This window comes from Rhagoletis pomonella, unplaced genomic scaffold (assembly GCF_013731165.1).
Source record: "Rhagoletis pomonella isolate Grant_MI unplaced genomic scaffold, Rhpom_1.0 Rhpom_scaffold_00006, whole genome shotgun sequence".
NCBI lineage: Eukaryota > Metazoa > Arthropoda > Insecta > Diptera > Tephritidae > Rhagoletis > Rhagoletis pomonella.
This window is the reverse complement of record NW_023458560.1, coordinates 48,976,339-48,991,508: the sequence shown is the minus strand read 5'-3', so window position 1 is coordinate 48,991,508 and position 15,170 is coordinate 48,976,339. Positions and strand designations below refer to the sequence as shown.

At 35.9% G+C, this 15,170-nt stretch overlaps 2 protein-coding genes across 2 annotated transcripts; both read right to left on the bottom strand.

Moving 5' to 3' along the window:
• Positions 1–288: 288 nt before the first annotated feature.
• On the bottom strand, positions 289–918 carry LOC118741699 (the record flags this gene model as incomplete). The annotated part of the gene is given in 2 exon segments (XM_036473673.1): positions 289–364; positions 421–918. Coding segments are annotated over 2 exon segments (396 nt in total), but the record flags the coding sequence as incomplete, so codon positions are not given.
• Positions 919–7,361: 6,443 nt separating this feature from the next.
• On the bottom strand, positions 7,362–8,037 carry LOC118741698 (tissue factor pathway inhibitor 2-like). The gene is made up of 2 exons (XM_036473672.1): positions 7,880–8,037; positions 7,362–7,782 (listed from the first exon to the last, which is right to left on the bottom strand). Exon 2 carries the CDS (start codon positions 7,739–7,741, stop codon positions 7,451–7,453), a length of 291 nt encoding a protein of 96 aa, XP_036329565.1. The 5' UTR covers positions 7,742–7,782; positions 7,880–8,037; the 3' UTR covers positions 7,362–7,450.
• Positions 8,038–15,170: the final 7,133 nt, after the last annotated feature.

Sequence of the window (15,170 nt, the reverse complement as noted above, 5' to 3'; positions counted from 1 at the left end):
CCATTAAGACGATACTAAATGTCTTTTTATAATTGTAGTAGAGAGAACCACTACGCTTAGGGCAAACTATTCTTATGTGTTTACCGTCTATTGCGCCAAGGCAATGCGGCATTCCTGTCTTCACATAAAACCTTTCCATATATGTACATGAAAACATTATTTATTGAGCCCACAAGCTAAAAATTTGTTGGCAAACCTGTCGGCAATGTCCTTCCACTCTCTTTCATTTGGTGGGGAAACATATACTGAATGTAATTCGCTCCAAATCGCATCACATGTTTCGTAAATTATGTTTCTTATTGTAGAAACGCCAATTTTGTGGGTCCAAGCCAAAAACTGTGGACTGCAGCCTTGTGATAAGTATCTGAGGGAATATTTTTGGTTACTTAAATGTGTTTACATCTATATGAACTTAATTACGTCAAAGTAATTCCCAAGCGGATCTCTTCGTTTATTGGCTCTCTCCTGGAAAACCGTTGAAGCTTTTCTCTAAGCAGAGTTAAAAGGACATTGAACTTGGTGACACTCATTCGTGTTGCTTTAAAGAAATCCTCCTTATCGTTCAGTTTTAATTGGGCAAAACAGGTTTCATGGAAACCAAGACGTTGTCTAGTAAGATTTACTGGACGTACCCACCATCTCCTCTTTAATCGTTGGCGCACAAGCAAATACATCTTCACCATCACGCACATAATATTTATAATTTTGATAATGCGTATTAACCGCGAGATTTCATTCATATTGAAATTAATGTACAGATATTTCAATCACTCTGCAGAAAAAATTTTCAGTGTCAAATAATTGCATCAGCTGTGTTCGCCGCCGCTCTAATTGTGTTAAAGTAGGCGAATTAGCAGGGCGACCGGTGAACGACGGCATCGCCCAATTCGGCGAAGTTCGCCGTTCGCCGGCATTGTATTTCAGCTATCACTTGGACTGTGTCAACGTGTCAGTGATGGATCTCGATTTTCTGCTTGCATCCAATAAACATTTTTATTGTAACTTTTGCTGGGATGAGAGTCGTGCTTCTACAATTACACCGCCCCCAACCACTCAACCTACGTCAAACTTTGAAAAAGGGAGTGCAAGTGAGAAAACAGGTGACAAACAAGTAACTTTGCTTTGTATAGCTAGTGACATTGCTACTCTTCGTTCAGAAAATGTTCAAATTCTCACGATAATAAATGCTCTTAAAAGTGATAATACTTTGCTTATGCAAAAATGTGATCTCTTATCTGCCGAGATTAGCTCTCTCCGTATGCTAATTGATGGTAAACATAATGCTAATGGTCTAAGCGGAAACAATAACAAACATAACAAACATATGACTAACGAAACTGGAAACTCAGTGAATAACAAAAATCCTGTTTCTGCTACAACAACAAAAAAACCTGCTAATAAATCTAAAAAGACAAACAAAGGCAGTAAATCTAGTGCTGCTACGAAATCAAACAAATTTGACTCATCACAGAATACGAACTCCGAAGAGTTATCAAAAACAAATAACAACAATAACAATTTGGCAGACACCAACGACTTGCCACTACCTGCACCACCGAATGATTCGCCCGGTAACGCTACCAACATAAACGATGCAAACAAGCCCGCGCAGAATACGACTACCGAAGTGTTATCAGCACAGAATATGAACACCGATGAGTTATCAAAAACAAACAACAATAATAATCTGGCAGACACTAATGACTTGCTACTACCTGCACCACCGAATGATTCGCCCGGTATCGCTTCCAACATAAACGATGCAAACAAGCCCGCGCAGAATACGAATACCGAAGTGTCATCAGCACAGAATGCGAATACCGAAGAGTTACCAAAAACAAACAACAACGATAATAATAACATAAACGGTGCAAACACCCCACGGATGCTAATGTCGCTGCTTATGCTAATCGGGTTTCTGCCCCAGTGAATGCTTCTAAAGTTACAAAATCAACTGTATACAAAACCAGGAATCCGTCCACTATTGTTGTTGGAAGTAACTTTAATGTAAATCTTGACTTAGCCGTTCGTCTGAAATGGTTACATCTGTCGTCCTTTAAGCCGTCTGTTAATGCTAGCGATATTATCGACTTTGTGTCGAGAACAACAAACATTTCTCCATCTTTTTTTCACTGCCATAAACTTATTAAGAAGGGCATAGATCCATCATCGTTAGTAAGATGCAATTTTAAACTTGGGATCTCGCCTACTATTTATAGCAAGTTGCTTGACCCATCTATATGGCCATCGGATGTCAAAGTTAAACCCTTCCGTTTTTTTCACAAGGGAAAGGGGGCAAAGGGCAATCAGTAGCTAAACAGGCTAACCTTTCTTCTAATAGCACTCTAAACATTTACTTTCAAAATGTTTCTGGTATGAGAACTAAAGCTAAAGATATATTCCTAGCCTCATCACGTTATGAATACGATGTGTATGTCATTGTCGAAACCTGGCTTAACGACGATTTTTTTGATGCCGAGTTTTTTAGCCCAATCTTATACCATACGTATCGAAAAGATAGAGATCCCATCAAAACTGGATGTTTAAGAGGTGGTGGCGTCTTAATTGCTGTAAGGCGTTCACTCCTCTCTTCTTTTGTCCAGCTCTCTAACAGTGACTCTCTTCTAGACCAACTTTGTGTTTCTATATGCGGCCCATCTGGTAATCTGTTTATCTGTGCGTCGTATATTCCGCCTGACAGTATCGACTCGTTGTACTGCGCCCACGTATATAACATTCTCGACACTTACGAAAATAATGTAAATAGCCATTTCTGCATTTTGGGTGACTTTAATCTAAATAAGGTTGGTTGGTCAAAATTGCACAATGATGTAATTTTAACTCCAACAAATGTTAATTATGCGCATGAAATAAATTTTTTAGATACCCTTTTTAGTTGTAACCTTATTCAGATTAACTCTTATGCGAATATGCTAAACAATATATTAGATCTCATATTTGTTGATGATAATTTAATTTCTAATTTGACGGAGTGTCAATTTCCCATTTCTAAGTCGGTTATGCACCATGTGCCGCTATCTTTGACCTTAGAATTTGTAGACTTTGTCCCTATAGACCGAACTCCTCAAAACATTCAATCGTTTAATCTCAAAAATGCAAATTTTGAGTTACTCAACTCGAGCATTTCGCAAGTTGATTGGGAGTCTAGTTTCTCTGGTAAAACCGCTGCCGAATGTTTCGACATCTTTCTGCTTGAACTGTCTGATGTATTTAGTAGAAATCTGTCTCTGCTTCCGGTTAAAAAACATAGATTACCTTGGTACAATTCTAGGTTAAAAAAGTTGAAAAACCAAAGGAACAAATTTTTTAAGAAGTACAAAGCAACTAACGATATATTATTTAGAGAAAGATATCTATTTTATATGAGAGAGTTCAATGTACTCGATAAATTTTTATACAACAAATACATTCCGCACTGCGAGAATGAATTGAAAGAAAATCCGAAATCTTTTTGGAACTATGTACGTTCAAAAAAGGGTTCTGGTAATATTCCCACCTGTGTTAAATATAATGGAGTTTCCTCAAATAACTTAGTTGATTCCGTAAATCTTTTTGCTTACTTTTTCAAATCTAACTTTGTTGTTGACTCTGATTCTACGGCTAACAGCCTTTTTATCGGTACACCCAAATCCCTGGACTTTGGGTCAATGTCTATATCCGAAACAGATATTATTAATGGAATATCGTCCTTACAATCTTCATCGAAAAAGGATATTGATGGTTTGTGTTCATTTTTATTCAAAAAATGTAGCTATTCCCTTAGTGTTCCGTTATGCCATATCTTCAATGTTTCGCTATCCACCGGAACTTTCATTGATCGGTGGAAATTGGCGTCGATCACTCCAATATTCAAGTCAGGCCATAGAAATGAGGTAAAAAATTACAGGCCAATCTCTAAATTGTCTACTTGCTCCAAACTTTTTGAGAAAGTAGTCAAGGAAAAGTTTGCATTTGCGATCAAAAGTTTAATCGATCCATGCCAGCATGGTTTTGTTGCAGGGCGATCGACTACAACTAATCTTGCTGTATTCTCTCATTTCTGTGTTTCTGCTTTTAAAGACGGATGTCAAGTTGATACAATTTACACCGATTTCTCTAAAGCGTTTGACACAGTATCCCACAAAATACTGTTGTCAAAACTGGAAAACTTAGGTTTCCACTCCGTTTTTTTGTTGTGGCTTAAGTCATATCTCACTGATAGAATCTCTTTCGTCCAAATTGAGTCTGTGAAGTCTTACAACTTTCTTGCAACCTCAGGTGTGCCACAAGGTAGTATCCTTGGTCCCATCTTATTTATAATTTTCATCAATGATGTTGGCTTGCACCTAAAGCACGCAAATTATCTATTGTATGCAGATGATTTAAAACTGTTCAGCAGGATCTCTTCTGAATCGGACGCCCTGCTTTTGCAGGAAGATCTGAATGCTCTTAACGCTTGGGCTATTCAAAATAAATTGTGCCTCAATGGTAGTAAGTGCTGCCACATAACGTTCTCCAAGTCTATGAATGCGCGTGCGTCTACATATTTGGTTTCTAATGTAGCTCTTGCATCGGTTCGGGAATTTCGTGATTTGGGAGTAATTTTTGACTCTTCCTTCACTTTTGTTAACCATGTCAACCATATTATACCGAAAGCATATTCTAACTTGGCCTTTCTTCGACGCTATGCGAAGGATTTCAAAGACCCCTATACTAGGAAAATTTTGTTTAATTCTTTAGTGCGATCAAAATTAGAGTATGGCTCGGTTATATGGAATCCCATGTATAAAACACACTCTGTTAGAATTGAAAGAGTTCAACGCAAATTCACACGATTTGCTGTTCAACCTCTCAATTTTATTAGTCCTCTGCCACCCTATCCTGCCAGGTGTATGTTAATTAATGTTCAGCCGCTCGATATTAGGCGAGCTGTTCAAAATCTAATGTTTATCTTTGACATAATTTCCGGTGCCATTGATTGTTCAGCTCTTCTTGGACAGATATGTTTTAATATCCCTAATAGAGCTCTACGCTCTACTAATATTTTTTATATTGGTATTCTGAGATCGAATTATCTCAAATTTGCCCCACTTATAAGAGGGCTCAACGAGTTAAATCGAATCTGCAGAATTATTGATCTCGATTTCGCAATGTCAAGGTCCCATTTCAAGGCAGATATTGAATCTTACTACCGAGATAATCCGCCATTGATTTAATATTTTATTAGTTTTAAGTTTAAGTTTAAGGAATCTGTAAATCTAGTCAGTAAGGCTTTTTGCCATTGACTTAATAAATGAATTGAATTGAATTGAATTGAAATTAAACACTGTCTGTTTACTTTTACATATCAAATTTGTCACGTACTGAACACAAAGGGTGGGTTTTGGGGTTAAGTTTATTATGATTTAAGAAATTTTGATAAAAAAAAATTTGTTTTCCATTTCTTGTTCGTCATTTTGTAAGAATTTTTCTTTTTTCTTGAGAACTCTTTAAAGTTCAACTGCGAATGAAAACATTGTCTTAAAAATATGCAGTGCATGCTCACTAACTGTTGCTTTTTACACTTTACAGCCTAAACAAGTTTACCACTGATATGTACTTAATAAGCATTCGAAGATTTAATGTATTTATATTAAAATTCTTTTGTAAAATTTTTTATTACTTTTGAAAATTGAGTGCATCTTTAACCGTTAATGTTTTCTTGATTTAATGAACGGATCTAAACCAAATTACGGGACGACCTTTAAGGTACTATCTTTCCGGTAAAAAAAACGGTTCACGCAATGCAAAGTTATGCGGTGGAATAAATAAAAGAAGTAAAAATACTCCGAAGAATTTATAATCTCCCCTTTTTTAAGGCCGGCTGAAAATGTCTGAGTTCTTTGTAAATTTTATGTAAATAAAATGCTATTTATGAAACTTTAAAAAGTTTATTTTTTTATTTCATTCTGTACATAAAACTTGCATAAATGCATTTTAAAGAGCGAATTTTCGCCTAGCGCACGCTGAGTCGAGGAGTAGTCCACAGACCAGTGCAAATAGAGAGTTCAACGTAGCGGCTACTTCTGCTGGTAAACCGCTGAAAAGTGGTGGAAGCCTAAAAATGAGATTTACAGAGAGTTTCTGTCAGAATACATGCCATCCGAGAAGATGCTAATTAAGCTACTTCATAGGCTGTCACTTTCCCATTTACATCTTAGAGCGAATTAAATTTGTTTTCTGCATATGTTCTACTTCAAGATTCCTATAACAATTACTAGATGCAAAAAAAATATTTTGGTTCTCAAACCACTCCTTATATATGTACATACAAGAACAGATGGAAAGAAGACACATTGGAAATATCTAAAAATCAAAAGTCTGCAGTATGTAGTTGAAAAGGGTCATGAGAAAAGCGAAAAAAACCTCAGGGAGGAACTTCTGCAGCCGCTTAAAATTTGCTTCGGAGGCAAGTAGACGAAGCCGTTTACCAAACGTTGTTTCAATTCAGGAGTAAAGTCCTCTCTCGACGTACGAAAACCACACATACGCATTGGCGACGGCGAGTACCGCAGACGATGGAACGATGAGCTGTATGAGCTTTACATAGACATATACTACGTTTATACGCACAGAATAATCGACTTAAGTGAAAGCGCATTGACACCGTACATATTTCGCTCTAGTGTTTATACTTACGGCTTTATATTGGCATCAAAGTAACCGTCTCCAAAGCAAATAAAATCAGCTGTTTTCATTTGATATTTTATAAGTTAACATAATGGAAAGTGATAAAACTCTAGTTTTATTCGGCATTATAAAATCGTGACAAAGAAAAAGAACGATTATTATTAGTCAGCTTTTAAATACTGATGCGATTATTTGAGCGGAACAGCTGATCTCCAATTCGCTTTGAGTGAGAACGGTGTTTATACACTCTTTCTAACTGCCCGGAAAAATAAACTACCGATTTGAAATGGAGTGTGAGCTAAAACACTTCGCTCTTTCAAAGCGAATTGAAATTCAGTTTATACATATGTTTTGAATCGCGGCGAAATGAATTAAAGCGACTTATGCATGCGTATAAACGTAGTAATAGTGCAGTGAATTAAAATACAACGGCTCTGCTGGCTTGGCCATGTCGTTCGAATGGACCTCGACGTTCCAGCTCGGAAAGTATTCAACTCGGAACCCACTACTAAATAGTTAAAATAGCTAGCATCCAATAGTTTTAGATATAATAATTGTATTATTGTACCGAATTAGAGTTAGAAAAAACCTTGACGAACCTTGTTTTCAACATGGCAACGATTCCAAAAATCGGCAGATCACCCTAACTTGACTGCTAATTTTATTTCTTATGACAAATGCAAAACCTCTCAAATGCTTTTTGAGCACTTTTCAGCTTTTATTTCTGATTTTTTGAAAACATTACTAACCCCATTCGATATGTAGTAGTCAACGATTCGCTTCATTTAATTGGTTTCACTGGTTGTGGTTGCGCTTGTGCTCCAATTAGTGATTTTGTCGTCGTCGATATGGGTGCAATCGCTGCTGCTGCCTTGGGACCGACGGCCGCTGCAGATGCTTTCGAATTGGCGGCAGCAGCAGCAGCATTATTTGCCATTGTTTTTGCTACCACGCAAGCATCCTCACAGGTCTTCAAGAAGCAAAATTTGTTATCATTGCCACGACAACCACCGAATTTGAAGGGTTCACAGGCATTTGTTTGCGCATTGTAGTAGAAGCGATCGAGATTCATGCGACACGGACCAGGCTCCTTAGGCTGTAGGCATTTTGGATCTGAGGAATGCGAATTTTAATAAGTATATAAATATGGAAATTGATTAAATTCAATACACGTTTTAAATTTTCTTTTTTTTTGTTATCGCTCACTCACCTTGCAGTCACGCTACCACACCCGCCGGCCCACCACCAGCTATATTCGTTTTTGTTATCTTTTTATTTTGTGGAGCGCTCAAAACTGTGCTAATCGCGATGATCAGCAGAAATCCACGTAAACACATCTCAAAATGAGCCGCTGCCATTCTGTTGTAGTGTCAATAATGGAATGAGCTCAGCGCTTCGGTGGAAATATTTTGCTGCTCAACCCCGAAAGCTGTAGGAAACATCAACAGCGTATTTGTGGCGCGAAGGCGTTAATTAAAAAAATAGATGAAAGTAAAAAAATTTTATTAAATTGTAAAAAGTTGTCATATTTATTTATTTTAATGCGCTCATGGTCTCTCTAGCTTTCGTACACATGTTTACAAAATATGTATGTATGTACATTATCATTTAGCGCTTAAGCTGCGCATTCTCTTCTGAGTTGTAGCTTTTAAAAAATAATAACAAATAATCGCAGCTAATGGCGGATTTTTATGTACATATCTATATTAGTGTGGTCCAAAAATGCATGTGGAGAAAAAGTAAAGTCGGCATTTTTTGTGCTCTCACCCCTAGGATTCTTTTTTTATTTTGAAATCAAAAAATATTTAGAGGTCACTCAAAGCGCTCAAAGTTTTCCATGTATTTTTATATGGGGAAAAAACAACTTTTCGTAGAAATGGTATAGAATTCTCAAAAATCAATATTTTCCGATCGGAAAACTCTGTTTCTCTGCAGAAGATTACCAATAATAATACCCAATTGTTTCATAGATATATTAGCTTATGTGTATTCATTTTTTAAGTATTACATGTTCACGGTTTTTAATAGCCCAAAAATAGTTGCATAGTTTGAAGTCGCTATGCCTTGACTGCTTATTAACCCTTTCGGCTCCACTGAGAAATAACAAAAAGTATATAAGAATTAAAAAACTGCTTTTGACTCATTTAAAAATAATAATATACTATGCATACATACATATATATGTAGGTGCATTTGGATGTACAGTGGAACCACAATTTAAGGACCCCAACCAAATTATACTAGCGGGATAAAATTTCCACTTCTTTTCCGAAAAATTCTACATCTTAATACGCTGAACCTTTTAGAGTATTTTAACTAAATAGAATTTATATTTATTTAGTTTCATCGTCTGCGATATTCGCCGTCGCCAATACGCAAAGGCGAGTACATCTTTCGCAGATTCTTTCTCTCGAAAACTCCAATACCCGTCTTATCAGATGTTTTCGTTGTCCATGCTTCCGCGCCATACACCAGCTCGGGTCTGATGAGTGACTTAGATAGTGTAATTTTTGTACGATGAGAGAGGACGCTATTTCTCAATTGCCTACTCAATCCAAAGTAACACTTGTTGGCAAGAGTGATTCTCCATTGGATTCCAAGACTGACATTATTATTGGTGTTAATTCTAGTTCCCAAATATATAAAGTCGTCCACTTTTTCAAACATGTTACTGTCAACAGTGACGTCCCTACAAGACGCGAATGACTAAAACTCCAACACATTCACAAGTAAAATTAACACATATGCAAAAATGTATATTCCAGTCGAGTCGGGTAGAACAGTGACAATCATTTTACCTGTCATATGATTGACAATGCTGATAGAATACGATTTTTTTTCGGTGACTATCATTTGACCGGTCATATGATTGTCACTGATGATGGAAAGGTTCACAAGAAAAGAAAATATTACATCATTATAAATCACAATAAAAAATCTAGAAGCGAAAGGACGCGGTCGAAAGTTTTACCGAGAAAGTGCTAAGAAATAAATGATAAATTTTTAGAAAAAAAATTAAAGTGTTTTAAAATTAAACAAGAAATTTTAATAATGTTATGTGCAGAGAAAAGCTCATGTTGTTTAATATGACGTCGAAACCCATCAATTGTGATCAGTCATATTTGACCAACTTTTATAGCAAGTATGATTTGTCAATACGGACCTAAGATCCCATCAAGCATGATTATTCATTTGTGACCAATGTTTATATCATTGATGATTCACATGTATACGATTTTTTCCATAAAATTTTGCACATTGCCCTTAATATTTTGATAGAAACTTTCATACAAAGTAATGACGAGTATTCCTGTCAGGATTGTCGGTCATTTTACCGGTCAAATGATTGTCACTGTTCTTGCAGGGGTGTGTTCCAAAACTCGTATGCTCTGACTGTTTGTGTGATGACAGAAGATACTTCGTTTTGCCTTCGTTTACCACCATCGCTTTGCTTCTCTATTTTATTCCGAGAACGCAGAAAAAACGTAACTCTTGTTTTTACCGATAATGTCCATGTCGTCGGCATACGCCAGCAATTGCATGCTCTTGTCAAATATTTTGTCTGAGCGGTTCAGTTCAGCTGGCGGCCAGCATTTCAAGCACTTACTTATTTCGGCCTCTCTCTTCTTATTGCGGTAAATACGTCTCGCTTCCCCCTTCAGCTCCCTATGGCGGTCTCTCATAGCTCCCATTGCGCCCGATCGCGGCGTGGCCCTGAAGTCGACATGTTTTTTCTCAGCAGTTTTTTGACACTCCTCATCGTATCAGACTCGCTGAAATCCGACTACTTCTTCGGCGCCGATTCTTAATGAGGAGGAGATGTGGTTCCATAGCTCGTGTATATCGTTTTGTTGAAGACTCCTCTCAGAGAGCAGGTGTGAGAGTCGAGTGGCGAATACATTGACCGCCTGTTGTGATCATGGCTGCCACTCGCCAACATTTTTTTCTACCAAAATCTCTTAAGAAAAGTTACCGAAAGTTACCAAATCTTCACTTATTCACTGAGAAAAAAATATACTGAATAAAACTGCTATATTTCACAACAAATGTGTATATACTTACAGCCCGTTTCTGTGACTTAATAAATTTAATATTTTTATAATTTTTAAATTTTTTATTATTTATCAAGAACTCCCAGTTCTAGCACAGAAATTTAAATCTATTTTCTTGATAAATTATCGAGATTGAAAATGCTATTGACAATTATAATAATTTTTTTTATTAGAAAATATTTTTCTTACAATTAATTGTTACATGTGCCGTTATTCTCATTTTCGTTGTTGGTGTTTCCGACAGGCTAGGAGTATGATGTAATGTGGAGCGATTTTCCATCATCCCTTGTCAAATTTGGTTTGGAGACAAACCGGTTTCGACGTTGTGCCAATTTCAGTGTCATTTTTCGTTCGGAATGTGCCGATATTTGCGACTCACGGAATAATGGCACCGGCACACAAAAAAAAGTTGCGGGTGCTTTTAACCTTCCGTTTGACTCGTACAAAATTTCGAATAAATTGCGAAAATTGCAAATTTTTTGCTATTTTTTCGCTTTTACTAATTTAGTGTACATATCAAACGGACCTAAGATTTGAATTCAGTGGGTCGGAATACATGTCGGTAGGTGGGTCTAGTAAAAAGCACGCGACATTTTTTTTTTGTGCCGGAATAATCTTACCGATTTACGGACCTTACCGAGAATTGCCAGATGGCCACTATTGAAATGTGAGATGGTAGAATTCAAAATTTATCGCGAAAATTCGAAAGTTGTTTTAGAAGTGCAGCCCTTGGTGATGCCACTGTAATTGAAATATTTCCAGTATTACAAATATGAGATGACTCTAATTTTATCGAAATAATTTTGTAGAAGTGTCAGTAGTGCTGCCACTAAAACTCGGAGGGCTTTTATAATTACGCACATGCAAAACATAATTCATTTCTTTCTAGTAATGCAAATATATATTTAGTTGCAAAAGTTACCAAAATGAAATAAATGTTACCAAGTTACCAAACCGTTTAAAAGTTACCACTTTTGGTAGAAAGTTACCAATTGTGGCAACCATGGTTGTGACTGATATTGGATTAACCATTTTGAATTTTTTAATTCTGAGTTTTTCTTCTCAATCAGCAACCCCAACAACACCTTCGCCATTTTGAGCTTTAAAAATTGAATGTCAAATCCTTAATCAGCGACTCCAACAACAACTGAGTAAGAAGTTTCATGCTAATCCGATCGATTTTCAAAATATCGTCCGCCATATTGTATCCGCCTTTTGGAATTTTTCCAATCTGACTCTAGAATTGTAATCAGCCAGTTTGGATTGCTTCCTGGCCCATAGTGAAATGGTGATAGTTTTGACATAATTATGGCTCGAAGCTAAATACTAAAGTGATTGGAGGGAGTTTCTAGTGAAAGCTTACCTTAAGCTGTTCATTTCAATTACAAGGCTGTGGTAGTCTATTAGTCTCTAATATACTGAGTTTTCAGCCATAGACGAAACTGCAAATAAACTGTAAGCCGATACAATTGATAGGGTGGTTTCATTTTCACTGACAACCAGGCGACTGATAAGTAGCAGAGTGTTAACCCCATTTGGGTCACCGGTCAATGGTCAACTGGTTTGTATTTAAACCTTAAGTAATCGGCGAATGAAAGCGAGGCATTCCATGGTTAATGCCGTTAAATGCCAATTACTATGAACCAATAAGTAAATAATTTTTAAATTAGTATAATTGAAAAAATATAGAACTTAATAACTTAATTGATTTGGTGACATCTAAAACTCGATTCATGTACATAATTGCTTGTAATATCGCCGAAATATGTACAACATGCATACATAAGTACATTTGTACATACTCGTATGTACATATTTATATAAATAGTAGTATATACGAATATGTAAGTAGAGATGATAGATAAGCATTTGGAATGTGCTGTTAACAAGATTCACTCCAATATTTATACTAATTAAGGCTCATTGTGGCTCTAATTTGAACAAAGATGGGAAGGTTTTGGGAAGAAAACGGTCCGCAAGATCAACTGCACCCAGTTTTGCCAGGTCATTGAAGGGAGAAATCGTCAATTTGGTTATCAAAAATCGTCATTTGCATGTAAAAATCATCAACATATAAAAAATTTAATCAAGCAGAAACAATGAAGCACTTTCTTTTTATTCTAGCTTCTGATTGCTATACGTAAAAAAATTACAAGTTAACTTTACAAATTTGAGTTTTACGAATTTTGAGTTGTCTTTTAGTATATTCAAAGTTAAGAACCAGCCAAAGCTGCACATAAAGAAAAATCGTTATTTGGTCACAAAAATCGTCAAATCGTCATGACAGTAAAAAAAATCTTCAAAATGACTTTCGATTGTTGGGAAAACGTGAATGACTAGGCAATAAATGAAAAGCCCGTCAGAATCACGACGTCTCATCGTCCTCAAAATTTAGCTAACGATGTAATCTATCTAATGCATTTTCGAGAAAGAAAACTATGACAGGTTAAACAATAGTGAGTAAACCTTGACAGAAATTAAATTTTATTTTTTTTTCATCTAGTCGGTTAAGGAGTCGGTTAAGGCGTGTCACAAAGGGGTCAAAGGCCAGATGCCACTATGGAGACTTAAAAAATTAAAAATTGTTTTTTTCATTTAATATCCAAAATCGATACTTCTAAAGTCGAAGATGTCACATACAAATTTTGGTCCTAATTGCAGTCGGTTAAGACGTTTTCATAGGGTAATCTGAACTTTGACCCCTGTGTGACACGCCTTAACCGACTCCAATCGGGGCCAAAATTTATATGTGATATCTGTGACCGTGGTATTACCGATTGATGGGGTGAGACTGAAAAAAATCGGTAATTTGATTTTAAGGTAGTGGCATCGACGTAAGGGTTGAGGCTTAGGAAATCTGATGTAAAAATTTGTTTCCTAAATTTAAGGGCCACCCTAATGTACATACATACATACATTCTTATATCCTACCTAGCGAAAACATAAAGCCGCGATAAACCAAGTTCTGACGTTCTTTTTATTTTTGTAAATTTTCTTTAGGCTCAACAATTTTACAGGTTGGATTCATCTTTCTCTAGCTTCATGGCCTCCTTCCATGGGCATACGCAGGTACAGGCTGGGGAGCACAAGCTCCCTCTAAATTCCAAAGTTTTATTGTAAGTTTCCTTCTAAGCATTTCATAATCAATTTCCAATTCAAAAAATTTAAGATTAATCAAAACTTTAGGGGTCTTCACATCCATTTCGGTAGTTTTAATGAACTGCTGGTTTTTATCCGATAATTTTATCAACTGTGAACGTCCTTTTCAGCTTACTTTTTTAGTCTGATAAATTGTGTTTATAAACAGCGGATTGGTGCTTTCTTCCTTTACAAAAAATAAATTGTAACAGAAAATTTTAATGATTTTTGGTCAATCATATCGGTCATTTACTTCAAAAAAAAGGTAAAATAATTATTATCTTTTAATACTTTCTACTTAGTTTGTACTTGTAATTTAGGTTTATGTATGCTTAGCGTTCACAGAGGTATTGTAGAGAAAATAAAAATAAAATTGTCACTTAAACAATTTATCGATTTGCAGAAGACCCTCGAAGACTATTGTTTAAATAAACAAGTATTGTTTTAGCAAAAACCAAAACCGACTACAATTCTCATGTAAAACTTTAAGATTACTGGTAATTTCTTCATGATCCGATAATCCGATCTAAACCAAATTAGCATGAGACCACCTCTGAGGTACTACCTTTCATTTAAAAAAGAATTATCGAAATCGGCCATGCGGATAAATGCTCCTCCGACTTCTCGTTTTTAATTTCGCTATCTTCACCTACAAAATTTACTGCTTCAAATGAAAACTTCAAAAAAGAAAACTTTACAGTGAAAAACAAGTAATTTTGAAGGTTGTAACTAACTTTGTTATGGCAAAGGTGGGCGGCATATCATTATTCGCTCCGGGCGCTCAAAAACCTATTTAATCCATGGCATTTGAGAAAGAAATAAATGCAAATACGTTTATGTTAGTTAACTAGGCGGGTTATCAGAGCGCGATCTTCAAAATAATTATGTAAATGGGAATACGTACATAGTTGTTGTTTTTCATATTCCATAGCGGAAAATTTGATTAATACACCTACTTAAATTATAAAATGAATAATTCAGAAAACGCAAGTAATTATTTTACTGTAACAAAAACAAGACCGAATTCAACAAATTGTGGCGAGTATAATAACTAAATTAAAGCTGAGAATATTAATGCTACAAAACTTAAACAGAACTATAAACATATATACAGGGTGTCCCAGAAGTAACCTGCCAAACTTTAGGGGAAGGTAGGTGGGAGGGGGGGTGAACTCTCTGATAAACCAAAAATTTTCAGGTAAAAGTGCTACCGTTTTGGAAATATTTACATTTTTTTGAATTAAAAAAAAATATCGTTCCTTTTCATGTATTTTCTTTAACTGCATCTACAAACCAGGCTATACTTAGTAA

What these genes read in the sequence shown, in the direction of transcription:
- LOC118741698 (XM_036473672.1), bottom strand. Translation starts at nt 7,741, where the DNA reads ATGAATCTCGATCGCTTCTACTACAATGCGCAAACAAATGCCTGTGAA.